Raw genomic sequence first — 27,921 nt, forward strand, 5'->3', positions numbered from 1 at the left:
AAGGGCCCTGCTGTGAGCCAGTCCTCCGCGTCCACCACCAGGCCCCCGGTCCCAGGCGCAACCCTGGCCCCCGCTGGCCCCCTCGGAGCTCCCTTTTCCTAGGGGACCGCTGGGGAGATTGCTGAAAAGGCAGCTTCACAGGCTAACCACACGTGGGAATTCGCAGTTCAGGAAAGCGGCACACGGTACTTTTACTTTGATGAACCGGTTGGTGAGCTTCCTTGCAAAGCTCGCCCCCCGCGCCCCGCGCGCCCTCCGCCCTCCTCCCCCGGCTCCCCCGGCTCCCCGGAACCTGGGCCGCCTCAAGGAACCGGAAACCATACGAAGGCTCGCGGCGGAGGGGCCTCCGCTGCGCCGCTCTGCGCGTGCGCGGCGCCTCTGGCGTCAGTCGGCCGCGCCCGGGCTCTCGGCGGCGGCGGCCCTGGGTTCCGGCTGCGGCGGTCGTCGTAGGTCGTCCGGGGCAGGTTCCCCTGGGCGCTCCCCCATGGAGGAGGCGGCGCGCACGGCTGCAGCCCCGAATGCTCTCGCTTCTTTCTGTACGGCGACGAAGGCCCAGGCCGCGCGAGCTCGAGAGGCGGCGGCCCGTGCGGCCTGTGTGGGCGTGTAAGCGGAGGTGACGAGGGCCAGAGAGTGGAGAGGCAGCCGCATGGCCGGCCACCGCCCGGGGTGAGCGCGACGGGGCTGGCGCTGGGCCGCTGTGCCGGCGTCGGGGCGGCAGGGGCCGTCAGGGCGGCTCCTCTCCGCTCTGGGGACAAGTGAGCTCGGGGTTGGAAGGGCTTTTCTGGGTCCTGCATGGAGGAATCCCTGTGCAGTCCCGTGGAAGCCCGGCTCGGCCCGGGGCGGGGTGGGGGGGGGGGGGGTTGGCGCGCGTTCGCGGGCTCCTCCACGTAGTTTTCCTTCTGTGGTGAGTTTGTAGAAGATGGTCTCAGATGCGCCGAGATCCTCGCCAACGACGGAGCAAGCCTCAGCAGTCGGCTGTGACATTTTGAACACGACTGTTTTATAATTTCTTGACTTTGTAGAGTCATTTAATCCTGTTTCCCTCTTCCTACTACAAGTGTACATGACTCTGTGTACGTTTAGTTTCGTATTTGTCTCTTTAATTTCTTCGCTAGGTTTTTCAGTTCATTTAGGAGACATGAGAGAATAGAGATATGTTTCATTGCAGTAAACTGTCTTTTGAAGCAGTGTGTTGTGTGGTTGGACGAGTAGGTTTCATGTTGGTAAGTAAAAGGAGTATGGACACTAGTAGCCACATGTTTGAAAGTGTTAGTAACTATGCAGTGCTTTTGCCTACCTCTGTACTTTCTTCTTTCCAGGCCAGAGCTACTCTGCCAGGGTTTAAAACTTTAAATGAGAATAAAGAGTGTTATTTACAAGGAAATGAGAGTGAATAAGTCATCTCTAACCGCTTCCAGCCTTTTTTTTCATGAGACCATATTACATTTACATGTAAGTTAAAATTTTAATTTATAACTAATGTTGCTAAGTTAGGGTTGGAGATGCAGGTTCTGTAGTATTTATAAGTACTGCTTTTAAAAATAATGATTGGCTAAATAAGAGATTGGAAAAAAAAATTTTAATTAAATAAAAATTAACTTAAAAACTATTTAAAAGTTAAATAAAAAATTAAAGCTGTGGAAACCAAACAGAAGTAAATATTAAGAACTCCAAAAGTTTGGCCTTTGCCTGGGGGGCTCAGTGACTGAGCCTCTGCCTTTGGCTCAGGTTGTGACCCTAAGGTCCTGGGATTGAGTTCCACATCAGGCTCCCTCTAGGGAGCCTGCTTCTCCCTCTGCCTGTGTCTCTGCTTCTCTGTGTCTCTCATGAATAAATAAATAAAGAACTCCAAAGTTTTCATTCATTGTGGGCAGCCCCTATAGAAATGGAGTCCAGTGGACACTTAGGTTCCACTTCAGGCTGTGTAACTTTCTCTGTCGCCCTCGCATGCGATTTAATGCCTTGGAGGTTTGGTTTCTTTGTAAGGTGGAGATAATGATACCTCATTGTGTGTATTAGAATTAATGTATATCAGCTACCCGGAACAGTGCTTCACAGGTGTTCAATAAGTGGTAGCTATTACTATTAGAAATAAAAGAATTACACTTGTTTCAGGATATTTCTTTTATATAAAAATATCTCGCAGTGGTATCCTACCTACCGTTGTTCACTCAGCGTCAGCCACAGTGGCCTTTCTTTTTCTAGAAAACTGCCTACTTGTTCATATCTTTGCATTTTTTGTCTGCTTTGTTCTTTTCCTCCTTCAAGCCTTTGCTCAATGTTCTCTTCTCCACTAGGCCTCTTAACCAACCTGGTTAAAATTGAAGTCCCTTACCCAATTCCCCAGTGCCCTTAACCATAGATAGCATTTACCACCTTCCAATATAATGTTCTTATTTATTTTTATTGTCTTGCTCTGCCTCCAACACAAGGGAAACTCCATGAAGGCAGTGATTTGGTCTTTTTTACTCACTGCCATATCCCCATTCCTAGAGCATAGTATGTATTCAGCCGTTAGTTGGTTGAGTAAATGAGATAAGCACCTGTCCACAGTGAACGGGATATAAGTCGTATACATAAATAACGGTAATACAGGCCTGAAAAGTGTCCAAAGAGAAGTGTGGGTAAAGGCCAGGGAATTCAGAAAAGATTGATTGCTCTGGCTTATAGAATTCAAGCAGGGCTTCATTGTCGAGATATTTTTTAAATTGGCTTGTTAAAAATGAAAGGATAATGGAAACAAAGATATGGAGGAGGAAATAGAGTAAGAACGGCAGCACTGTGTTGACCTCAGGTGGAACACAGGGTACGTGAAATACTGTATTGGAAGATAAAATTAAAAGTTAGGTTTGGAACAAATAGTGAAAGGTTTTAGCAGATTACAAAATTTGAACTTTCCGTAAACAGCGGGTGGCAGGAGAATGAGATGGCACAGATGTGTTTTATAGAGCAGTGTGACAGCATCCTGTGTTGAAGCTGGATTAGGATTGGGAGAGACATGGAAGTGGAAGATTGTATTTCACAAAGGTAGACTCCACCTGGCACACTTGGCCCTTGTATCCAGTGTGAGTAATGAGGATGGAGAAGCCACGGTCAGAATACGAGGAGCAGTTTGGAAAGAAGTCCATGATCTATACGGAGAGACTGATTGGAGCTGCAACTTGCTTGTGTTCCACCTCTGGGACTAAATGGAGACTCCAGTTGGAAAGACAAAAGGCTGAGAATAGGGAGACCTGAATTCTAGTCCTGTTTTGCTACCCACCAGCTGCTTAAGAAGTTGCTTAACATCTTTGTGCCTGTTTTCTCATTATGGAGCCCTCACCACATATCTTTCAAGTTTTTGTGAAAATGAAATGTCAAAAATGCTACAAGTTTAAAGCTGTAAATGTACTTCTGTTGGTATATTTTATTTTTTATTTTTATTTTTTTATTTTTTATTTTTTTATTTATTTATGATAGTCACAGAGAGAGAGAGAGAGAGAGAAGCAGAGACACAGGCGGAGGGAGAAGCAGGCTCCATGCACCGGGAGCCTGACGTGGGATTCGATCCCGGGTCTCCAGGATCGCGCCCTGGGCCAAAGGCAGGCGCCAAACCGCTGCGCCACCCAGGGATCCCTTTTTTTTTTTTTTTTTTTTTTTTTATTTATTTATGATAGTCACAGAGAGAGAGAGAGAGAGAAGCAGAGACACAGGCGGAGGGAGAAGCAGGCTCCATGCACCGGGAGCCTGACGTGGGATTCGATCCCGGGTCTCCAGGATCGCGCCCTGGGCCAAAGGCAGGCGCCAAACCGCTGCGCCACCCAGGGATCCCTGTTGGTATATTTTAAAAAAATATCTAACTTTGGTAACTGTTGCCTATTAGTCATTTTGCAAAGCAAATCTTAATTTCAGTTTATTTTATAGATATTAGAATACTAGTCTGTCTTTTCCTTTATAAGGTTGTGTTGTTTTTTTTTTTTAATTTTTATTTACTTATGATAGTCACAGAGAGAGAGAGTGAGAGAGGCAGAGACACAGGCAGAGGGAGAAGCAGGCTCCATGCACCGGGAGCCCGATGTGGGATTCAATCCCGGGTCTCCAGGATCGCGCCCTGGGCCAAAGGCAGGCGCCAAACCGCTGCGCCACCCAGAGACCCCTGTCTTTTCCTATCTTAAGTTATGCATTCTGTTTTAGGAGAAGGTAGGCCAATTTCAGAGTTTTAGGTTGTATTTACTTCATTTTCAACATAACTTGTATTTAATGAAAGTTAACGTTAAGTATTCATAAACATTAGTAAAGTAAGTTGTGAAAATTAAAATTTAGAAAGAAGCTGATAATTCTAGGAGCCTTTAAAAGTATGTTTAAAATTAAAATGGGTCATCTTCAGAATTTTCAGTTCACTCAGCTGTGGAATCCTTGAGGATAGAGACTTACAATGATCTTTATAACTCCAAAGTTTGGCATATTAGAGCTGCCCTGTATATGTTTATTGATCAGATGGCCACATATAAGAACTAATAATAGCCTGGAGGGGAGGAGTGTGGGGTGGGACCTTCCACTTGTGTCCCTCTGAGAGGTAAATGGGCAGGTTACCACCTGAAGCTTGTCATCTCTGGCTTAGGAACACAGTTGAAGTGAAATTTAGCAAGTTTTCTTGTTTAGCTATCCTTAAACCTGGCCCTACTTCTTAGTTAATCCTTAAAAATAAAAAAAATAATCTGTTTCAAGCTCTCCCAGCTGTGATTGACCTTTATAGTTACAGAGTGGGAGCAGAATTGAGAATAGTGAAACAAACTCATTCGTAACTTTTAGGACATTCACACTGATGTCGTATTTTCAAACAAATGAGAAAATTCATTTACTTAGTTTAGTGATGAAGACTGCTTTATAAACTTGAGGATTTGCAAATTCTGTATCGCCCTCCCTCCCCCATCCTGCCCACCACCACACTGGTATAGTTCCATGAGAGAACAAACAACCTTAATTCTGTAATACCTTGTAAATCAGATTTGCCACTATAAAGGAGTGTCTTTTGTGGGAAAACCAGCACAGAGAACCAAAGTCATTGTCTTTAATTAAGTGTTAATAAATTAAATAAATATTACTAAATAATTACGCATTTCGTATTTGAAAGTCAAGCTTACGTAAGTAAAGTCTAAATTTGGATTTGTGAGGCAATCACTATTCTGGGATTGGAACTGTAGATAAACCTGACTTATTTCTGGATATCACATTTGGAGATAACAAAGCTACATTTCATTGATTCCAGGATATGGAGACTACACATTAGGTTCTCTGCAGATTTTCTATAGGGATGTTTTATGGACTGGGAACTTTTAAGTTGTCACTTCCTCAGTATAATTTGCATGATTAAGAACATTGCTTGGTAATGATAGTGCTTTTAAAGGAGTTGATTTTACATTAAGGGGTTCTTTCAAGACTTTTAGGTGACCCAGGCTCATTGGAATACAGAGTGGGCTGAAGTGTTTGGTAGCTGGGTTTCTTTACTCCTATTTTCCCCAGACTTTCTTACTTTACCTTTGCATTTTTACTTGTATATAGTACTGTTACTTCCCAGCATACTTTTAACTAGTTTCTACACTTTTGAAGCTTATGGGCTGTAAAATAGTTGTTACATTTTAGGATGCTGATCTAAATGATGGCAGCTTTACTTTTAAGGCCTGTTATAATTATTCCATTCATCTGTAATAACCCAGAAATATATAAAGACATAGTTTGAGACTGCCAGATAGCTAGGTGCACAGGATTAAAAAGGTGACTTGTGTAGGAGCCTAGGAACTGGCAGTCTAGTGAGAGAGACTGGGTCATAGACATTTAAAATAACTGGTCATTTACAGTGTGGTGGGAAAAACTGTAAGCATATTTGTTGTTGGCATAATCTTTTTATACTTCATAGACCTAATTCTTACTGCTAACCATTTTGTTCCAGATTCTCTGCATGTTTACATCTCTATATACTGATTTTCGTGGTTTAGAATTATTCCTTTAAAAAAAAAAGATCTGTTTATTCATGAGAGAGAGAGAGGGAAGCAGGCAGGCTCTCTACATGAGCCCCATGTCCATCTAGGAACTCCAGGATCACGCCCTGAGCGGAAGGCAGATGCTCAACCACTGAGCCACCCAGGCAGCCCTAGAATTATTCCAAAGGCAAAATAAAGTTGAAGCTTGAGGTTGCCAATGTTTGGCACATAAAGAGACTATAGTTTATTTTATTTTAAATTTAAAAACCATAATAACTTAATAGATTGTTTAGCTTCCTTCGTTAGTGTATCTGTCTGTTAAGGTTGTGCCTCACCCAGGTCATGTACTCAGTTAGAGGCAGGACTGAGTCTTCAAATTCCCCACCTAGGACATTCCTCAATGCATTTTCTTGCCTTAGGAGTGCATTAAAAAGACTGGGGATACTTTTCCAAATCCCTAGTAAAAGAGCTCAGTTCTGGAAAGGTGTCAGGTGGACACCCATATCGTATGTGCCTGATACTTAAAAAACTCACAGCACATCCTTGACTGGGGTGTCTTACCTTCCTTCCATGTTTCAGTATTATCTTTTTCTAGATTGTGGGGTGACTTTGTCTTTAGAACTTGTTAGTAGTTTGTTTGTTCCTTCGTTCCATCCTCCCTGCTTCCTTCCCACTTTCCCTCCCTCTCTACTTTCTTCCCTCCCTCCCCGTTTCTCTTTATCTTCACCCCTCCTCTTTTTCCTTCTCTCTTTCCACGCCCAGCGTGAGGCCTGAACTCATGATCCTGAGATTAAGACCTGAGTTGAGACCACCCAACAGACTGCCCCACCCAGGTTCCTCGTTAGTAGGTTCTGTCTTGACATCACTGCAGCATGTATTTTAAAAACCTTAATAATGGAAATGTCTAAACATACATTGTATATACAGTAGACTGAATAATACAGTGAACCCCTGGATGTGCCTACCACCTATCTTTACCACTGATCCCCATTTCTGCAGACAAGTTTTGGTTTTTCAGAAGTCTGATGGGAATTTTACATTTACCTTTAATAAGCCTGTTACGGTATACAAGTTAGCCATCCCAGTGGCATGTAGCAATAAGCATTTTTGATTTTGCTCAAAGGTCTTTAGATCAGCAGGGATGACTGTTTTTTGCTCTGCACGTGGTGATGGAAGAGTGCAAAGGGGCACTCAGAACTGGCATTCTTGTCATTTACACCTACCTCCTATTGGCCAAAGTAAGCCACTAGAGGCCATGTTCTAAGCCATTGGGGTGGGAAGGACTGTACCTTAGGAAGTGTTCCAGGAACCATCATGTGACTCAACAGGCAAATCTAAACACTGGCCCCTTTGTTTGGAGTGTGAATACTTTTCACCGTTATTACAGAACATTATCACCCATTATTTAACTGCCTTTTGTCTGTCTCCCCACTGAAGACTAAAATTTAGCTATCACTATTTAATCCATAGAGTTTACTTAGCACAGCATATGTTTGGTAAATACTGTTTGAGTAAATGGGTAAACTAATTGAAGGACTGTGTGGATAGGAAGTTAAGTTGCTTTTGCTAAAGGCCAGAATCTCATAACTTGAAGGATGGAAAAACTTGGCTAGTTAGCAAGAGTTAATGTGTGAGGATTCTGACTGAATTGCAGATTAGTTCTGGAACTTGGAAGTTAAATTGTGGGACTGAAAATACCAGGGACGCCTGGGTGGCTCAGGGGTCGAGCGCCTGCCTTTGGCCCAGGGGGTGATCCTGGAGTCTCAGGATTGAGTCCCACAATGGGCTCCCTGCCTAGAGCCTGCTTCTCCCTCTGCCTGTGTCTCTGCCTCTCTCTCTGTGTCTCTCATGAATAAATAAATGAAATCTTTAAAAAAGATAAAGCTGATTCTTAAAAAGAAAAAAAAAAAGAAAATACCAGAAAGTTGGTTATAACCAATCATAAACCTTATTGCTAAGTAATATTTTTTCCTCTACTTTCTACACTTTGCTGTAGTTCATTTATCAGCAGAGGTCATGAATTGGCCATTTGAAAATAATGTATAATCTTTGGGAAGCCTCTGCTTCCATTCTGCTCTTGTGGCTTGAGCCTTTCTAGTTCCATAGCCCTCATGCTCCCTGAAAAGTCTACCAGTATCACACTTGTACTTTGGCAAACATCTGTCTGCCAGAATCATCATCCTCTGCTAACAAAATAATGTGAAAACCAGCTTCTCTCTGCATGCCCCTAAATAGGCTAAATAAATAAATTACTGTCTGTTTACATAGATTTCTAAGAAGAAAGTGTATGTGTAAGAAAACTCTTTTGAGTTTCCCGGTATAGATTATTCAAAAAGGACATGTGAAATTGGTGAATGTATTTATAAACTAGATTTATATATTTTCATCCTGTAGAATTTTTTAAGATTTTATTTATTCACAAGCGACACAGAGAGAGGCAGACATAGGTGGAGGGAGAAGCAGGCTCCCTGCAAGGAGCCTGATGCAGGACTCAATCCCAGACCCTGGGATCATGCCCTGACCCAAAGGCTGATGCTCAAATGTTATTTAAATATGAAACCGGAGTTTATAAAACTGATTTAAAATTTAAATTTAGTATTAGCATATAAAAGTAGTTTTATTTTTATTTTTTCAGTTTTGAGTTCTTCTTGACTTATAACATTGTATTAGCTTAAGGTATGCAACATAGTGATCATATATGTGTATATTGTAAAATGATCACCACAATAAGTTAACATCACAATTACAATTTTTTTTCTTGTGATCTTTTAAGATCTCTTAGCCACTTTCAAATATATAATACAATATATAGTCAACTATAGTCACCATACTGTACATTACAGTGTAGTCAAATATATATAATACAATATATAGTTAAATATAGTCACCATACTGTACATTACATCTCCAAACTTAAAACTTATTATCTTTTGGCCACCTTCACCCATTTCTGTCACTCTCCCTCTGGTAATCATCAGTCTGTTCTTTGATTCTGTGAGTTTGGTTTTTAAGTATAGCTTTCTATCACGATCCCATCTTTTGACAAAACTATGAGAAATATAATACATCAGCAGTAAATTATAAATAGTAAATATATTATCAATGGTTGTAATGAAAATACTCCTTTATGAGAAGAGAAATGGAGTAAAATTTGAATTGCATGGGGATGATCATGATTGCTTTTAAAAATCTCATTTTGTTTTATTTTGCATTTAGATTTGAAGATTACATAGTCCTGCCTCCAGCACTAGTGGCTTCTCTGTTTTGTGCTCAATGTGACTCACAAGAACTTCTTTAGTAACAAACGAAATGATCCAGGGGCGTGGAAAATATGATTTTTACATTGGTCTGGGATTGGCTATGAGCTCCAGCGTTTTCATTGGTGGGAGTTTCATCTTGAAAAAAAAAGGTCTTCTGCGACTTGCCAAGAAGGGCTCCATGAGAGCAGGTAGGCTGTGCCCTATGTGACTGAAATGACATCAGTGTGTGCTTATGTACTTAGGTTCTTTGATGACAATCACATCTTTATTCCTAGTTAGTATATTTGAAACTTTTAACTCTGCAAGCTTTGTAAATGCTTATAGAGAATCAAATGTCAGTTTAATTTGGGGGTGGGGAGTTTGCTTTTTTTTTTTTTTTAAGATTTTAATTTATTTTTGAGAGCGGGTTTGCATGCATAGGAGCACGGGTGGGGGGAGGGGCAGAAGGAGAAGCAGACTCCCTAGTGAGCAGGGAGACCTATGTAGGACTTGATTCCAGGACCCTGGGATCATGACCTGAGCCAAAGCCACATGTTTAACTGATTGAGCCACCCAGGCACCCCAGACATCAGTTTTGTAATGAGAAAAATAAAAAGTGAGACAATGTCAAAATAAGCTAATTATTCATTCCTGCAATTATCCAAGTTGAAATAGGAACCATTCCCCATTTAGCATCCAGCCTTATCTTTAAATTTTGGTATGACTGTAGAGAAGGAAATAAGGATTTATGAATAGAATCAGAATCTTACTGAAGGCTAGGATTTTTTTTTTTTTTTTTTTTAGGCCCAAACAACTGTATTTTCAAGTCAACTTTGGCTCCGGGCTGAAGGCTAGGATTTTTTGTCTAGGATAATAGAAGTTTTACTTATACCTTAAGATATTTTTCCTGATGATCTCAAATTAGCAGGAAGGAAAGAGAAGGCTTACTGCAGTTGAAGAGTATTCTGTTCATTGATTTACTGAAGGGTTATATTGGTGGTTTACCCAGAAACTGTTGACAAGTCACAGGACCTTGGAGGATATTCAGTATGATTAAACCCCCTTCTCACTTCATTTAGTGCATTCATGACATGACCTACTTTGGCAATACAAAAAAAATCACCTTCTCCCTCTTTGCTGTGCCATCTTAATGGCCAGAGCTAATCAATCTTAAAATAGTAGCCTCTATTAGAGGTTAGTGGGCAGAAGAGAAAGGATTAGTATGTTACCTGAATAAGTGTATTTCCTATTCTTGTCTTAAGGCAAGCACTCTCATTGTCCATGATGGATATGCCTGTCAAAGGGTTCATTTACGTTGGCCTTATCTTTTTGACAATGGCTGAAGTACCAGTTGCTTCCTGATTTTATTAATTTGGTTGGGAGGAAAGTCAAGTAGAAAAGGAAGATGAGCATCCCCTGGCAGCTGTAGCCTGTGATGAAATGCTCAATCTTTTTATGTATGGTCATATAAGACTCCTTTCTCTATGGTTACTGCCTCATAACCACACCTATTTCTTATCCACAATAAAGCTAACTTACTTGAAGTCGGGTTGCTTCTTATTGGTTCATTTTCTTTGCTTGAAGCTGAGTTTGCAAACAAGAGAATGAAGTATAGACCTTATGAATATAAGGATTGACATAATTCCTTCACTCAACAGTGTAGTGCAAACCTAAACATTTTAACATTGTCCTAATCCTCATTTCCTTTTCCAAGATAATCGTAAAAATATCTTAGAAATCCCCTTATATGGTCATAATGGAATCTTCAAAATAATAATAATCAACAAATGAGCTATTTTAAAATCTGTCATTGCTAATAATTGTCATAAATTTTTAAAGTCTGATAATCTTCCAAAAAAGTGAAATATTTTTTCATTCACAGGTCAAGGTGGCCATGCATATCTTAAAGAATGGTTGTGGTGGGCTGGATTGCTATCAAGTATGTATAGAGAATATTTCAAGGAAATACTATGGTTGTATATTAAGATATTTGCATATACTAATACAGCCTCATATTACTAGAACATTTTATTATTTATTTTTTTAAGATTATTTATTTATTTATTTATTCATGAGAGACAGAAAAAGAGAGAGAGAGGTGGAGACACAGGCAAAGGGGGAAACAAGCTCCATGCACGGATCCTGACATGGCACTCGATCCTGGGACTCCAGGATCACACCCTGGGCTGAAGGCAGATGCTTTAACCGCTGAGCCACCCAAGGATCCCTATTATTTAATTTTTTTAATAAAAGATTTATCTGTTCTAGGGAGAGAGAGGCAGAATGAATAAGCAAAGGGAAGGGCGGGGGTTGGGGGAGAGAATCCCGAAGCAGACTCCCCACTGAGTGCGGATCCTGGTATGGGGCTCAACCCCAGGACTCCAAGATCATGACCTCAGCCAACATCAAGAGTCAGCTGCTTAATCCACTGAGCTACCCAAGGTGCCCCTAGTACTTTTTTTTTTTTTTTTTAAGATTTTGTTTATTCATGAGGGAGACTCAGAGAGAGGCAGAGACATAGGCAGAGGGAGAAGCAGGCCACCTCAGGGAGCTTGATGCGGAACTTGTCCCAGGACCCCGGGATCGTGCCCTGAGCTGAAGGCAGATGCTCAACCACTGAGCCACCCAGGTGCCCCTGCCTCTAGCATTTTTTTAAACTTTAAATAAACCTTTGTTTTTTTTTTATTATTTTTTATGTATTATTTTTTTAATACCGTTTTTTTTTTTTTTAAGATTTATTTATGATAGAGAGAGAGAGGCAGAGGGAGAAGCAGGCTCCATGCTGGGATCTTGACGCAGGACTCAATTTCAGGACTCCAGGATTGCACCCTGGGCCAAAGGCAAGGCGCCAAACCGCTGAGCCACCCAGGGATCCCCACCTTTGTTCTTTTAATGAATAATACTCAAAATATGTAAAATTTAATCCAGTAAATTTTTTGAAGCTAGCACTTTAATAGTTTAATTTGAGTGAGAAAATGTTCTTTTCTTTTTTTTTGTTTTTTTTAAAGATTTTATTTTATTCATAGGCACAGAGAGAGAGGGGCAGAGACACAGACAGATGGAGAAGCAGGCTTCATGCAGGGAGCCCAATGAGGGACCCGATCCCGGGTCTCCAGGATCATACCCCAGGCTGCAGGCCGCGCCAAACTGCTGCGCCACCGGGGCTGCCCAAGAAAACTTTCTTTTACCTGTCTAATTAAAATGTCTGATAGAGCTATATGTTTTTTAAAATTCTCAGTTTAAGGGACACCTGGGTGGCTCAGCGGTTGACCATTCTGCCTTTGGCTCAGGGTGTGATCCCAGTTTGGGGATCAAGTCCCTCATCAGGCTCTCTGTGAGGTGCCTGCTTCTCCCTCTGCCATTTGTCTCTGCCTCTCTCTGTGTCTCTCATGAATAAATAAATAATTAAAAAGTCCTTAAAAAAAAAAATCTCAGTTTAAGAAGGTAACTTAAAAAAGTCCTAGAAAAATATCCTGTTTTTAATTCCTTCTTCATGATTTTCATTCCAAATTGGAAAGGAGATAATACATTTGATAAGTGTGCTTATTTTAATGATTACCTTTAAAAAGGTACAAAATAAAAAATGAATAAGACACTGAGCCTTGAAAGTATTCTATGTAAGCTTAAGAGCAGTTAAAATAATGAGACTGATTTGACTCTTCAACAAATATTTATTGATCATTTCTGGTATGCCAGTTTTTATTCTAGGTGCTGGACATAAAACTTCAAACAGAAAAAAATCCTTATCCCTCTGAGCCTTAACATTCTAGATGGAAGCAAACAAACTCGCGTTAATTAAAATGTGTGTTAGTGGTATATGCTATACATTGGTAAAGTAGGGAAGGGATGTAATGTGAAGGATAGGCTTACATTTTATTTTTATTATTTTTATTTTTTAAAAGATTTATTTATTTATTTATGATAGACACAGAGAGAGAAAGAGAGAGAGAGAGACAGAGACACAGGAGGAGGGAGAGGCAGGCTCTGTGCCGGGAGCCCGACGTGGGACTCGATTCGGGGACTCCAGGATTGTGCCCCGGGCCAAAGGCAGGCGCCAAACCGTTGAGCCACCCAGGGATCCCCAGGCTTACGTTTTAGATGGGAGGCTAAGACAGTTCTCTTATATTTAAGAAGGGGGACTAGGGCAGAACTTAGTATCTGAATAAAAGATGTAAAGGAGCTAGCCATATGGATATTTCGGGGAGGAACATTTTAAGCAGGAGACAACAGTAAATGTGAAGACCATGAGGCAGACCATGCCTAGCCTGTTGAAATGTGATAGGCAATTTGCAAGATAGCCTACAAGGATTCTTGCCCCCTGGTATTCACACCTTTGTATAATCCCCTCTCACACTGAATTAATGCTGACCCAGTGTGATCATAGAATGCAAAAGAAGTGATGATGTGTGTCTTCTAAGGCTAAGTCACCAAAGGTATTGTGGTTTTACCTTGATTGCTTGGATTTTTAACTCTGAGGGAAACCAGCTGCAGTGGTGTTAGGACACTCAGGCAGCCTATAGAAGGTCCCCAGGCTATAGGCAGTACCAACTTGCCAGTCATGTGACTAAGCCACCTTGGTTGGTCCTTCAGCTCCAATCCAGCCTTCAGATGACTGCCGCCCCAACTTATATCTTTGTCTCTAGACCTCTTAAAAAATCCTGAGAAGTACCTATTGATCTCTTTCTGAAGTCTTGACCAACAGAAAATATGGCTTTTGTTTTAAACTGTCAAATTTTACAGTGCTTTATTATAAATACAGTACTGGATTATTAAATCGTGAAGGTAACATTAAAGAGGCAAGAATAGTAAGGGAGTGAATGTAGGGGAAGTAGCGGGGGATAAATTCAGAGAATAATGAGGGCCTGGACCCTGTGGGTCTTTGTAGGTCACAGAAAGGACTTTATGTGTGGGTAGTCATTGGAGACTTTTGAATAAAGGATTGACATTTAATTTAGATTTTAATAAGATCTCCCAGGCTGTTTTGTTGGGGCATAGACCACATAGAAGCAGAAGCAAAGCAGAAAAACCAAGTGGGGAGGCTATTGCAAAAATCAGATGATGGTATGGACTCAGGGTAGTTGTAGTGAGTGTGTTAAGTGGTAGAATTCTAGATGTGTTTTGAGGGTAGAACTGGTAAGATTTATTGAAGATAAGTTAAAAGGCTGGATAGAGTATAAAAAACAACCTTTCCAAAGCATGAAACAGCAAACGTGTAATGAATTACCTAGCCAAGATCAGGGAAGGGTGTGGAGCTCAGAAGGATAAACTGAAGACATTTTTGCCGTAGAGGTAATTACAGACTTCAGAGCAGGCATCTGAGAGATAGAGTGAACTTTTGAACTAGGCTAATTAAGGGTCAAAGTCAGGTGCTACTAAGAATGAGAGCCTGTATAAGATTATTGCATTGGAATCATAAAAACAAATAACAAAAACATCTTTTACAAGATGCACATAGAAAACAAGGATATAGAATGGCTGGAAGAAAAAGATGGAAAAGCAACCTGAAGAAGGTTGAGATTGCTGAATATACTAGAAAATAAGCTTCAAAGCAAAAATCAATACTAGAGATAGAGGCTTATTTTGTAGAGATAAAAACTTCAACTCATTGGGAAGCTTTGACAGTTCCAACACTATTTAATAATATGGCCTTGAGGGGGATCCCTGGGTGGTGCAGTGGTGTAGCGCCTGCCTTTGGCCCAGGGTGCGATCCTGGAGACCCGCGATCGAGTCCCAAGTCGGGCTCCCGGTGCATGGAGCCTGCTTCTCCCTCTGCCTATGTCTCTGCCTCTCTCTCTCTCTCACTGTGTGCCTATCATAAATTAAAAAAATAAAATAAAATAAAATATGGCCTTGAAAGATTCAAAGCAGCAGTTGACAGAGCAACAGAAGTAAATTCAAAATCATATGGTACAATATTAATGTAACACTCAGTATAGGAGAAGCAAAGTAAAATTGTTAAGGCTATAGAATATTTGAATAATAAATTTAACCAAATTAACCTGGTCTACATTGTTTTCAAAGGCTAATAGAATATTATATAATGGACTATTTTTGCTAGATCATAAAGCCAGTCTTAAATTTTTCAAAGGATTTAATGGAGTATTTTCACAGATCATTATAATTACAATAGAAATCAGTAACAAAAAGATTACATAAAAATCCCCATGTTTGGAAATTTAGAAATACACTTAATGTATCCATGGTTCAAAGAAGTCAGAATGAAAACTAGAAAATATTTTAAAAGTGTGTTTACGTTAGAAAACAATATGTGGGTGCCAAATACAAAATATCCTAACTTTTGAACATATTACTGAAGTAATGAAAGTTTATAGTTTTTTTAAAAATTTATTTTAGAGAGCACATCATGAACAAATTAGGTATATTCTAGGGATGCAAAGTTGGCATAACTTTGGAAAACCAACCATTGTAATTTCGGGATCCCTGGGTGGCGCAGCGGTTTGGCGCCTGCCTTTGGCCCAGAGCGCGATCCTGGAGACCCGGGATCGAATCCCACGTCGGGCTCCCGGTGCATGGAGCCTGCTTCTCCCTCTGCCTATGTCTCTGCCTCTCTCTCTCTCTCACTGTGTGTCTATCATAAATAAATAAAATTAAAAAAAAAAAATTTAAAAAAAAAAATAAATAAAAAGAAACCATCTCAAATAAGTAATTTTTTTAAAAGATTTTATTTATTCATGAGAGACACAGAGAGGCAGAGACATAGGCAGAGTGAGAAGCAGGCTCCTGTGTGCAGAGCCTGATGTGGGACTCAATCCCAGGACCCTGGGATCACGCCCTGAGCTGAAGGCAGATGCTCAACCACCGAGCCACCCAGGTGCCCCTAAAACAAGTAATTTCAGGAAATTTCCTTAATGTGACAAAAGATTTCAAAGACAAAAAAAGCCAAAACAATCACAATAAACACCAGAATAAAGAAATATTGAAGGCTTTCTTTTTGAAACTGGGAACAAACAAATGACCTCTTGTTACTCCTTCAGTATTTTTAAAAGAATTTCTAACCAGTGTAGGAAGGCAAGGGGATGGAATAGAATTAGAAATATGTAAACTGGGCAGCCTGGTGGCGCAGCGGTTTAGCGCTGCCTGCAGCCTGGGGTGTGATCCTGGAGACCCGGGATCAAGTCCCGCGTCGGGCTCCCTGCATGGAGCCTGCTTCTCCCTCTGCCTGTGTCTCTGCCTCTCTCTCTCTATCTGAATAATAAAAAATAAATCTAAAAAAAAAAAGAAATATGTAAACTTGTATTATACTGATTGTATAATTATGAGTATAAAAATTCCAATGAATATACAGACAAATTACAAAATAAGATTTAGCAGAGTGTTAGATACAAAGTCAACATATAAAATTTAGCTGAATTGTAAGCAACAATTAGAAAATGAAATGTTAAAAGGGTACTATTTGCATATAATTTTTAAAAACAGGAATCATTTAATTATAAATCTAACAAAAGATGGGAAAGATACCTACCGAGAAAATGAAATAATTACTGAGAAAAAGACAAATAGAGGGGTGTTTTATTTTTATGAATTGAAAGATTCATTATTGGAAAATCATTTCTTCCATAGTGACAAGCTAAATGCTGTTCCATTTAAAACTAGGTGATTATGTAGTACATGGTAAGTTGATTTAAATTTTATATGGTAATACAGAAGTCCAAGTAAAGCAAAGCAATTAAGTTAAAAATTTTAAAGTTTGTTAACATATAGTGCAAAATTGGTTTCAGGAGTAGAATTCAGTGATTCATCACTTATATACAATACCCAGTGCTCATCACAAGTGCCCTCTTTTTTTTTCTTAATTAATTAATTTTTTATTGGTGTTCAATTTACCAACATACAGAATAACACCCAGTGCTCATCCCGTCAAGTGCCCCCCTCAGTGGCCGTCACCCATTCACCCCCACCCCCCGCCCTCCTCCCCTTCCACCACCCCTAGTTCGTTTCCCAGAGTTAGGAGTCTTTATGTTCTGTCTCCCTTTCTGATATTTCCCACACATTTTTTCTCCCTTCCCTTATATTCCCTTTCACAAGTGCCCTCTTTAATACCCATCACCTATCTAGCCCATTCTTCACCCACCTCCCTTCATCAACCCTTAGTTTATTCTCTATCATTAAGAGTCTCTTATGGCTTGTTTCCCTCTCTCCTTTCTTTCCTCCCTTTCCATATGCGCATCTCTTTTTTTTTTCTTTTCTTAAATTCCACATATGAGTGAGATCATAGGATATTTGTCTTTCTCTGACTTATTTTACTTAGCATAATGCACTCTGGTTCCATTCATGTTGTTGCAAATGGCAAGATTTCATTCTTTTATATTACTGAGTAATATAGCATCATATGTATATACTGCATCTTTTTTATCCATTCATCAGTTGATGGAGTTGGACTCTCTCCATGGTTTGGCAATTGTAGATAATGCTGCTGTAAACAGGGGGCGTACTCCTTTGAATCTGTTTTTCCAAGCCTTTGGGAACATACCTAGGAGTGCAATTGCTGGATGGTATGGTGGTTCTATTTTTAACTCTTTAAGGAACCTCCGAACTTGTCCAGAGTGGCTGCATCAGTTTGCATTCCCACCAACAGTGCAAGAGGGTTCCCCTTTATCTACATCCTCCCCAACACCTGTTGTTTGTGTTATTAATTTTAGCCATTCTGACAGGTGCTAGGAAGTATCTCTTTTGGTTTTTATGGTTTTTGATTTCCCTGGTGAGTAATGTTGAGTATTTTTTCAAGTATCTAGCCATCTGGATGAATTTTTGGAAAAGTGCCCATCCGTGTCTTCTGCCCATTTGTTAACTAGATTATGTTTTTTGGGTGTTGAGTTTGAGCTTGTTAAATTCTTTATAGATTTTGGGTGGTAACTCTTTATCAGATATTTCATTTGCAAAATATCTTCTCCCATTCTCTGGGCTGCCTTTTGTTTTGTGGTTGCTTCCTTTGCTGTGCAGAAGCTTTTTATCTTGATGAGGTCCCAAAAGTTCATTTTTGCTTTTGTTTCCCTAAGCAAAGATATTCTGAAGAGGTGAAAGGATTTGTTCTACTGGATATAGAGATTTACTCTGAAGCTACACTAATTAAAACAGTATGGTACTGTGCCAAAATACATAAACCAGTAGAATGGAGAACCGTAAAACACGACAGTATATTTATTACAAAGGTGGTATTGAAATAGGGAACTGTGCTTTTCAGTAAATGTTGCTGTAACAATCCATGTGGAAAAAATAAAATTTGATTTCTACTCACTCCAAACATCAGATCAACTCCAAGTGGTTCAGAAGCTTAAATGTGAAAGGTGGAACACTAAAGAATTTAGGGGATAAAGAATTTCAAGAAAGATTTCTAATAAAAGAAATGAGTGAGATAGGTGAAGGGGACTAAGAGTACACTTAGGATGAGCACTGAATAATATATAGAATTGTCAGATCCTACACCAAATAATGTATAGAATTGTCAAATTCAAGCCTTAAGTATTTTGTGCACCTGATATTAATATTAACACTGTTAACTGGTAGAATTTAAAAATTAAAAATAAAAAGGATTTCTCATACAGTTTGTATGAAATACCAACCACAAAGAAAAATATTTTAAAATTTGACATTAAAATTGAGAACTTTTAGGAAGAATTTAAAAGAGTGAAGAGGCAAATTACATAATACTTTAAAAAAGACTAATATTTTTAACCCACAGAAGGTTCATGTCCAAAAATTTAATTACTTCAAATCAGTATCTGATGATGTCTTTTGAATATAAGAGTTGGGTTTTTTAAAAAAGAAAAAACTAGGGATCCCTGGGTGGCGCAGCGGTTTAGCGCCTGCCTTTGGCCCAGGGCGCGATCCTGGAGACCCGGGATCGAATCCCACGTCGGGCTCCCGGTGCATGGAGCCTGCTTCTCCCTCTGCCTATGTCTCTGCCTCTCTCTCTCACTGTGTGCCTATCATAAGTAAATAAAAAAAAAAAAAAATTTAAAAAATAAATTAAAAAAAAAAAAGAAAAAAAAAAAAACTAGTGAAAAAGACTTGGGAGAGGTGTTTCACACCAGTTTTAGCTGCTTTTAATTAATTTGTGTCTGTTATAATAGGATATAAGTTTTTAAAAAAAATTTAAAAATCTATATGTAAGCATAAATTAGATCTATTCAATTAAAATTACAGATTTGTATTTTTTTTCGGATTTGTATTTCTAATTGGTTTGAATTCTATTCTAATAATAATTTACAGGAGAACCCTTATTGAATAGGTAGGAGAAAATAGAGAAATTACTAAATACAATGAAATAGCATTTTAAAAAATATACATTTGATCCTTCAACAATATGGAAGTTAGGGCCCCTGACCCCCTGTGCAGTTGAAAATCTGCATATGACTTTTGACTCTGCCAAAACCTTAAATTTTTTTTTTTAATTTATTTATGATAGTCACACAGAGAGAGAGAGAGAGAGAGAGGCAGAGACACAGGCAGAGGGAGAAGCAGGCTCCATGCACCGGGAGCCCGACGTGGGACTCGATCCCGGGTCTCCAGGATCGCGCCCTGGGCCAAAGGCAGGCGCCAAACCGCTGCGCCACCCAGGGATCCCCTCTGCCAAAACTTTAATATTAGCATACTATTGACCTGAAGCTTTAACCAATAACATAAATAGTTGATTAACACACATTTTATATATGTATTATATACTATATTCCAAACAACTGTAGATAGGAAAATCATATGAAATACATTTATAGTGCTGTTAAAAATCCATACATGAGTGGACACTTAAAGTTCAAATTCCAGTTCAAGGGTCAACTGTATATGAAAATAAAATGTGGGCATTTCCATTTTGAGTGACTTGTTCTGAGTTTTCTTTTCTTTCTCCAAGTGGGAGCAGGTGAAGTGGCCAACTTTGCTGCATATGCCTTTGCTCCAGCCACCCTAGTGACTCCATTAGGAGCTCTCAGCGTCCTAGTAAGGTAAGGATGCTTTGTGTGTAAGAACAGTCAGTATATTCGTCTATACAGCCTTAGTGCCATTTGATTATACATGCTCACCATAATTTACATTGAAACAATCTTGAGAATTATTTTTAAGCTGTGTAGTAATTTATCTTTTGTGCATAGGCATGCTATCAATTTGTAGGAGAAAATGCTTCTGTGCTTTGTCTTGTTTTCAGAGCCAGCAGGAGTTTTTATTACAATTTTTAAAAATTTTAAGTTGGACTCGTCACTATCAATATCATATGAGACATGTACACTTCAGTAGGTGTATTGGTGATAAATCAATTTCTATACCTACAGAAAATCAATGATTGGCGCAAGGGTATTATATGCCTCCGAAGTGCTCTGGGGTCTTCCTTTGGAAGGAGCAGTCTAAGACTTGCCCTTTTTTCTGTTACTTAATGATTAGCCCAAACAGCTAAGACTATATTGAAGTTTGGGTTTTGGTTACTATTCTCAAAGTTGATTGATAGGTTTTTTAAAATCTTTGTTTCCCCCGAATATAGTGTGTGTGTGTGTGTGTGTGTGTGTGTAAAAATCGATATTACATGCAGGTTACATAATTTTTCAAGATGATATATAATCTGTAGTATATAAAGATTTATTGTGATACATGTCTTTTACCCTTAGTTTTCTGTATGTTATGCCATATTTATAGGTTTACATTATATATTTTTTAGATATGGATACATTTGGCTATAAAGTATTAAAACTTGCTAATTTAACAGGCAAATAATTTAGAATTACATGAACACATAGGAAAGATGCACAAACCAGTATGGATAAATTAAAGTTGAGCAAATTTAAGCATTGATTTGGACATATATTCCTAGGTTATAAGTTTCTACCATAGCTCCATTTATTGTTAAATTTCATGCTGATTTTCTACAGTAGAAATATAGAACTATACTGGTTTAGTGTATGATGAATTCATTATGTGGTCTATGTATACAATAGGATATTCCTCAGCTATTAGAAACGATGAATACCCACCATTTGTTTTGACGTGGATGGACTTGGAGGGTATTAATGTTGAGTGAAGTCAGTCCATCAGAGAAGGACAATCATCACATGGTTTCACTCATACAGAATATAAGAAATAGTGAAAGGGATTAAAGGGGAAACGAGGAAAAATGAGTGGGAAAAATTAGAGAGGGAGACAGAACATGAGAGACTCCTAACTCTGGGAAACGAACAAGGGGTCATGGAAAGGGATGTGGGCGGGGGCGTGGGGTGACTGGGTGACGGGCACTGATGGGGGCACTTGACGGGATGAGCACTGGGTGTTATACCATATGTTGGCAAATTGAATTTAAAGAAAATATTTTAAAAATTAAAAGTGTCATAAAAAATAAACTACAAGTGCTAGAAAAAAAAATCATTAATTTGCTGGAAACATTTCATTTTATGATTGAATGCACCTTTTCTTTACCTTGTTGTGAAGCCAAAGAATCTTTACAAGTTCATAGTGTTGTAGTTTTTCAGTAATTTAAATTGAGTTGTGTTGATTTTTAAAAATGAGAAAAGTGGTTGATTAATTTTAATGTTCTCCATCCCCTTCCCCACTGTAGTGCCATTCTTTCTTCATACTTTCTAAATGAAAGACTTAATCTTCATGGGAAAATTGGATGTTTGCTAAGTATTCTAGGATCTACAGTTATGGTCATTCATGCTCCAAAAGAAGAGGAGATTGAGACTTTAAATGAAATGTCTCACAAGCTGGGGGATCCAGGTAAGAAACAAAAAAAAGCTTTATGAGTTTATTATTTTACTTTTTATTTTTTATTTATTATTATTATTTTTTAAAGATTTTATTTATTCACGAGAGACACAGAGAGAGGCAGAGACACAGGCAGAGGGAGAAGCAGGCTTCATGCAGGGAGCCCGATGTGGGACTCGATCCCGGGACTCCAGGATCACGCCCTGGGCCAAAGGCAGGGGCCAAACCCCTGAGCTACCCAGGGATCCCCTTATTTTACTTTTTAATTTAGTTTTTATTTTAACCAAAGTTTTATGTGCAAGAGGTAAGTTGTTTGCCATTACTTATTATGAAAAACAAGTGATCATTTTCCTCCCATAGCAGCCTTTAATTAACCCTTGTTTATTTTGTTCTTTAACCATGTGTTTAAATAACTTGCTTACATTGCTGCTACTGTTTTTGGCTTTAGGCATCATCTGTTATATCCACTATCTATTGTATCTACTTTTTTTTGTTTAAATGATTTATTTATAAGCACTATATCACTTTTATACCCAGCTTACACCTATGATATAGTTACCTTCCCTTCCTTATTTGACTTTTTTCTTAACTGATCATGATCTTGTTTGATCACTTTTCTATGAGTTTATCAAGCCATCCTGAAATTCTTCTCCAGTGGTCTTAATTCTACCCTCAGTAATTTCAAACACATTAGATATTCTATAGTTTCATATCTTCTGGAAATTTCTCCCAGAGTCTTATTTGGCCTTGGTCTAGATTGGTATCTTGAGGCCACCAGCACACTTGTCACTGTGGATTTTCCCTCATCAGCATCATGAAAGATCCCCTTCACTTTCTATTTTTTTCTTGTCTTTGAATCCTGGGTTTGCTCCTTCATTTTGGTTGGAGCCACTGTTGTAGGAGACAAGACAGGCACAGAAGAGATGAGACCTTGGATATATAAAACTGTCTTTAATCAATGTGACCTCATTGTCTTCTCACTTCCTGCTGCTAAGAAATCAAACACAGTTAATTATCTTTTATATGTTAACCATATTTTGTTTTTAGGAAACCTTTAGGATGTCCTCTTTGCCCTCAATCATCTGAAATTTTCCACTGAGGTAACTACATGTGGGCTAATTTTTATTCATTGTGCTAGGTACTTGATAGATTTTTTAAATTTGGAAATGTGCATCTTATTCTAGGATATCAAATTCATTTTTTATTCTGTGAAATTTGTCTTTTATTCCTTTGTTCATCTTTATTTTCTGTGAAATTCTTCTTCTTCTTCCGTTGACTGGACCTCCTGAACCATACAGTGACTTTTGTTTTATATATATATTTACCCCCCTGTTTTTACCATTTTCCCTTTTAGCTCTACCTTTTGGGAGATTTCTTCAGTATTGTCTTCCAGCCCTTTTTTTGAATTTTTTTCTTCTGTTACATTTTTTAATTTCCAAAGAGCTTTTGTTCTTTGGTTTTGTGTGTGTGTGTCAAAAAAAAAAAAAAAAAAAAAACCCACAGCATTAAATTCACCCTCTCAATATTTCACAGATGTATAGTACATTATTGTCAACCACATGTGTTGTGCAGCAAGTCCCTGCAGAGTCCTGGTTATTTTAAAATTTTTCTGCAAAGTTCAGTATCAGGATTATTTGTGGGCTCTGTTTTTGCTTTTGTTTTCAGTCATTTAGTTTTGTCTTTGAGCAGTTTTGATTAAATGCTGGATATAGATTATTAAAAAGTATAAAGGCTCTAAGTGATTTTTTTTAATTCCTTCAGAGAGAACCAAAATTTCTTTTGTCAGTGAGATATGAATACAGCAAGTCACCTTTAACTTGAAATATTGCTTCAATCTTTGTTGGGGCTGATTTCTTTCCATTATGCCTGTAGTCTTAATCATAGCTCTTCTTTCTCTCAGCTGATAGCCTAGGATGTTTACTGGGACCCTCCACCTGGGTGAACTTTGAATGGCAGTGTTCGTGTTGGCATTCCAAGACTGCAGGTGTCTTTTCAGCTCCCTGGCTTTTTCAGCAGGCTGTCCACTTGGCTTCTCAGACGTGGGCATGTATAGCTTTATGCCCACAAATGCCTTAAGGGGGAGTTGCACACAGAAATTGGGACTCAGTGTCTCTTTAGTTCCTGCCTTTCTAGAATCTTGGCCCTGGTGTCCCAGCTGCCTAGACAGTCCCAGATTCCAAGTTTTTATTTTTACCTAGTCTACTGAAACTTCCACAAGCCCTAGGTCACCACTTTCTGCTGGTTTTTATGTCCCTCCTTACTTCCTGCTCTGGAATTGGCAGTTATTGCAAGGGAGAAAGGTGAGTTTTCACCTTACCTTTTTCTCCAGATTTTGGCCTTTCACGTTCTGGCCTCATCATTGTCTCTTTGAGGATGTTAATGGTAGTTTTACTGTTTTAATGTTTTTGTAGGATGATGATTTATCTGTTGTGAAGTTTTCCTCTGCATAGAGCAAACAAAGGCTTTGTGTTTTTCTGTTAGTTTTGGTGCCTCTCCTAGTGATTCTTGGCTGCCTTCTGAAAGTCAGGCATATCACATTCCCAGCAGAGTGTCCTGCCTGAGTCCTAGGAGGTGATGGGAAAAAGGGAGTTAGACCTTACTCTAGCCCCCTATTTTAGTGTGGCACCTACACACTCACCTGGCCAGAGTCCTCCAGTTTGCTGTGGCAGGAAGAACAGTCAGTCAGATACTCAGAGCTGAGCAGAGTTCCTGGGGTCTTAATGCTGAATAGATTTTCAGCCAGGTCTTCTGTTTTTGTCTGTTCTTTACCCTGCTTCTAGAGTTACATTGTACCTTTGTAGTGTTCTGTGCTGCAAACTGAGTTACTTTCCCATCTTTTATCATTGCTGATGTGGGTGGGATTCAGCTTTCGTGGATGTGCTGTATCAGTTAGGAGTTTATCTTCTGTTTTCTGGCTTCCATAATGTTGTTGCTGTCATCTCCTGTATCCATTCGTGCTTTTGTGTGTCTGTTTCTTTAAGAGTCCTGTTACTACTTATTAGCAGACTTTAAGGAGTGAACAGAATAAATTCATTTGACTTCTGTGGCATTTTAGCAGATGGTAGTATCTATATTATAGGGTAGTTGTAAGGAATAAATCAGTGCAAATTGCTGAGAAAAGTGCCTGGCCCATGATGCTACACAGTTTTGGCTCTTACTATGCTGGGTTCAGTTCTCCATATTGAACCAGAACCCTAACAGTATTTTTGATTCTTACTGATTTGCTATTTACCCCAGTGGTTTTCTCTAAATACTTAAAAAATGTACTGCTTTTAGGACAAACTTGATTTGTAACTGTTATTTTTATCATCTATAAATTGTTGAGTGTTCAAGGTCATCTCATAATTTCTGTCCACTAGTTTCTGATTGTTTCCATTCTTGGAGTTAAGAGCATTCCAATGGGTGGAAAGTAGCAAGATATTCTAGTGTAGATGGCTGCAAATCAACGTGATCTCCATTTTCTATGACCTAATTATTTCTAATAATTATTTCTAATAATATTTCTATGACATAGTTTATGAATATGAAACATGGTATAATTGTCCAGCATATACATCTAACTAAACTTTTATGAGTGTAAGCAAGCCTGGGTGGCTTACTTAAGTATCTGCCTTCGGCTCCGGTTGTGATCCTGAGTATGATCCTGGGGACCTGGGATCAAGCCCCCGTATTGGGCTCCCTGCTAGGTGGAGAACCTGCTCCTCCCCCGTGTGTTCTCTCTCACTCTCCCTCTCAAATGTATAAGTAAAATGTTTTTAAAAAATTTTAACAAAATTTTTATGAATGCACTTTTGCTAGGATAGCAAGAGAAAGCTAGTATTTATTTTAAGGCCACTCCTTTTCTCCTTCCTATTGAGTTAATATTTATTTTGGATTTTCAGGTTTTTTTTTTTTTATTCTGCATTTGGCTAAACACAACTTTTCTTTGCCTCCAGGTTTTGTGGTCTTTGCAACACTTGTGGTCATTGTGTCATTGATATTAATCTTCGTGGTGGGACCTCGCCATGGACAGACAAATATTCTTGTGTATATAACAATCTGCTCTGTAATTGGAGCATTTTCAGTCTCCTGTGTTAAGGGCCTGGGCATTGCAATCAAAGAGCTGTTTGCTGGAAAGCCTGTGCTGCGACATCCCCTGGCCTGGATTCTGCTGCTGAGCCTTATAGTCTGTGTGAGCACACAGATTAATTACCTGAACAGGGCCCTGGATATATTCAACACTTCCATTGTGACTCCGATATATTACGTATTCTTTACAACATCAGTTTTAACTTGTTCAGCTATTCTTTTTAAAGAGTGGCAAGATATGCCTGTTGATGATGTCATTGGTACTCTGAGTGGCTTCTTTACAATCATTGTGGGAATATTCTTGTTGCATGCCTTTAAAGACGTCAGCTTTAGTCTAGCAAGTCTCCCTGTGTCTTTTCGAAAAGATGAAAAAACAATGAATGGCAATCTCTCTAACGTGTATGAAGTTCTGAATAATAATGAAGAAAGCTTAACCTGTGGAATTGAACAGCACAGTGGTGAAAATATCTCCCGAAGAAATGGAAATCTCACAGCTTTTTAAGAAAAATATAATTAAAAAGTTAATCTGTAATTGTCTTATAAAAGTGATTTTGAATATCAGGATGTGTCTGAAAAAGCATTGTTCTCGAGAGACAATCTTTTTTAAAGTTTCACTGATTTGGACCAAGAAATTATTTTTCTTATATTTACATGATGGTAGCTCACTAAAATGACCTCAGTACATGGCCAATTTCTATTAACATTGTATTATTGTAGAGGTATTTTAAATTTTCTTTCATCAAAATCCAAATGCACTGACAGTTTTAAGTCTATAAAAATGCTTTATTTTTACATTGGTGTTGAAAATCTGAAATGTACATTTTGCCATCCTCACTCATCAGTCCCTGACCATTTGAAGGCTTTTTGACTTAAAAAGGAACATTTTTCTAATTGGTTATCCTATGATTTACCTTACCTATTAAAATAACTCCTGTTTGATGAATTAATTTTGAAATGTTAGCTTAAAGAAATCCTAAGTTTAATGAAGAAAAACTCAATTTACCAAACAAAAAAAGAAGTTGCACATTGGAGAGGTTTCTCACGCTGTGACTTAACAGCACACATTTGATGGTCTTCCTACTCCTTGATGGCACCTTGCTAAACCAGCACATCCTGCATCTGTCAGGCTATATAGCCTGACTGGTTTCATCCTTCACTTATTCTAATCCCTTGGTACCTGGAACCTTGACTACCATTTTACATCAGTCCTTGTACTTTTCAGTATATTTTCATAATGAGTTATGTTGTCATTTAGATCTTCTAACAACTCTGGGAAATAAAGTCAAAAGGCTAATTTCTTAAATTTAGCTCATGTTATAATAAAAAGACAAATTGAAACAGTTCGTTTCTAAGTCTGAATGCTTAGAATACAGTTGTTTGTAAAATATGGTTTCTTTGTACTCAGTAGTTTACTTTTAGTTTGTTCAGACCAGTATGTATTTTGGTCTCCTAAAAATGTCCATGAAAAAAATGTTTATGGAAAGTTTCAAATGTGTGCAAAAAAGCAGACTAGTATAATGGACTTCAGCTTCAGAACCTATCATCGTAGCAGTTACTTGGCCTTAAAAAACACCGTTTCCACGTGTGTAGCAGGAAGAACATGGACTTGGTCCCACTCTGCTGCTCCTCCTCAAGGTCACACAGCTTGACCCCTACTGTGTAACCAGTTACCACTCGTGCCTCACTGTCCTTGTCTGGGGGTTGCCAGAGCATTACTGTGGTGATGGCACCAGTGTCCCATCACACAGCTCTCCATTGGCTTTATCAGGGCAGAGTTAATGGTCTCCAAGTTTCATGACACAAATTTCCCTTTCCCCAGCAATTTTTAATCCTCTGAGCCCTTATACATGTTTTCTTTTCCTGTCTCCCCCATGTAATCAGTATCACAGATATACTATGTGTTTAGGTACTGTATATCTGTACTTTGTACATAACAGAGTAAGAACCAATTT

The 27,921-nt window shown here is 38.9% G+C and overlaps 1 protein-coding gene across 3 annotated transcripts; it reads left to right on the plus strand.

Annotated features, from left to right (window-relative positions):
* The first annotated feature begins 376 nt into the window (after positions 1-376).
* On the plus strand, positions 377-27,309 carry NIPA2 (NIPA magnesium transporter 2). 3 transcript variants are annotated; one of them, XM_041751698.1, is made up of 7 exons: positions 377-666; positions 1,320-1,452; positions 9,177-9,408; positions 11,082-11,138; positions 20,067-20,157; positions 21,753-21,913; positions 25,837-27,309. In XM_041751698.1, exons 3-7 carry the CDS (start codon positions 9,270-9,272, stop codon positions 26,469-26,471), a joined length of 1,083 nt encoding a protein of 360 aa, XP_041607632.1. In that variant the 5' UTR covers positions 377-666; positions 1,320-1,452; positions 9,177-9,269; the 3' UTR covers positions 26,472-27,309. The 3 variants fall into 3 exon arrangements, with proteins under 3 accessions (XP_041607632.1, XP_041607631.1, XP_041607633.1); XM_041751697.1 differs by lacking the exon at positions 1,320-1,452; XM_041751699.1 differs by lacking the exons at positions 1,320-1,452; positions 11,082-11,138.
* Positions 27,310-27,921: the final 612 nt, after the last annotated feature.

The sequence above is a fragment of the Vulpes lagopus genome, chromosome 4, assembly GCF_018345385.1.
Source record: "Vulpes lagopus strain Blue_001 chromosome 4, ASM1834538v1, whole genome shotgun sequence".
NCBI lineage: Eukaryota > Metazoa > Chordata > Mammalia > Carnivora > Canidae > Vulpes > Vulpes lagopus.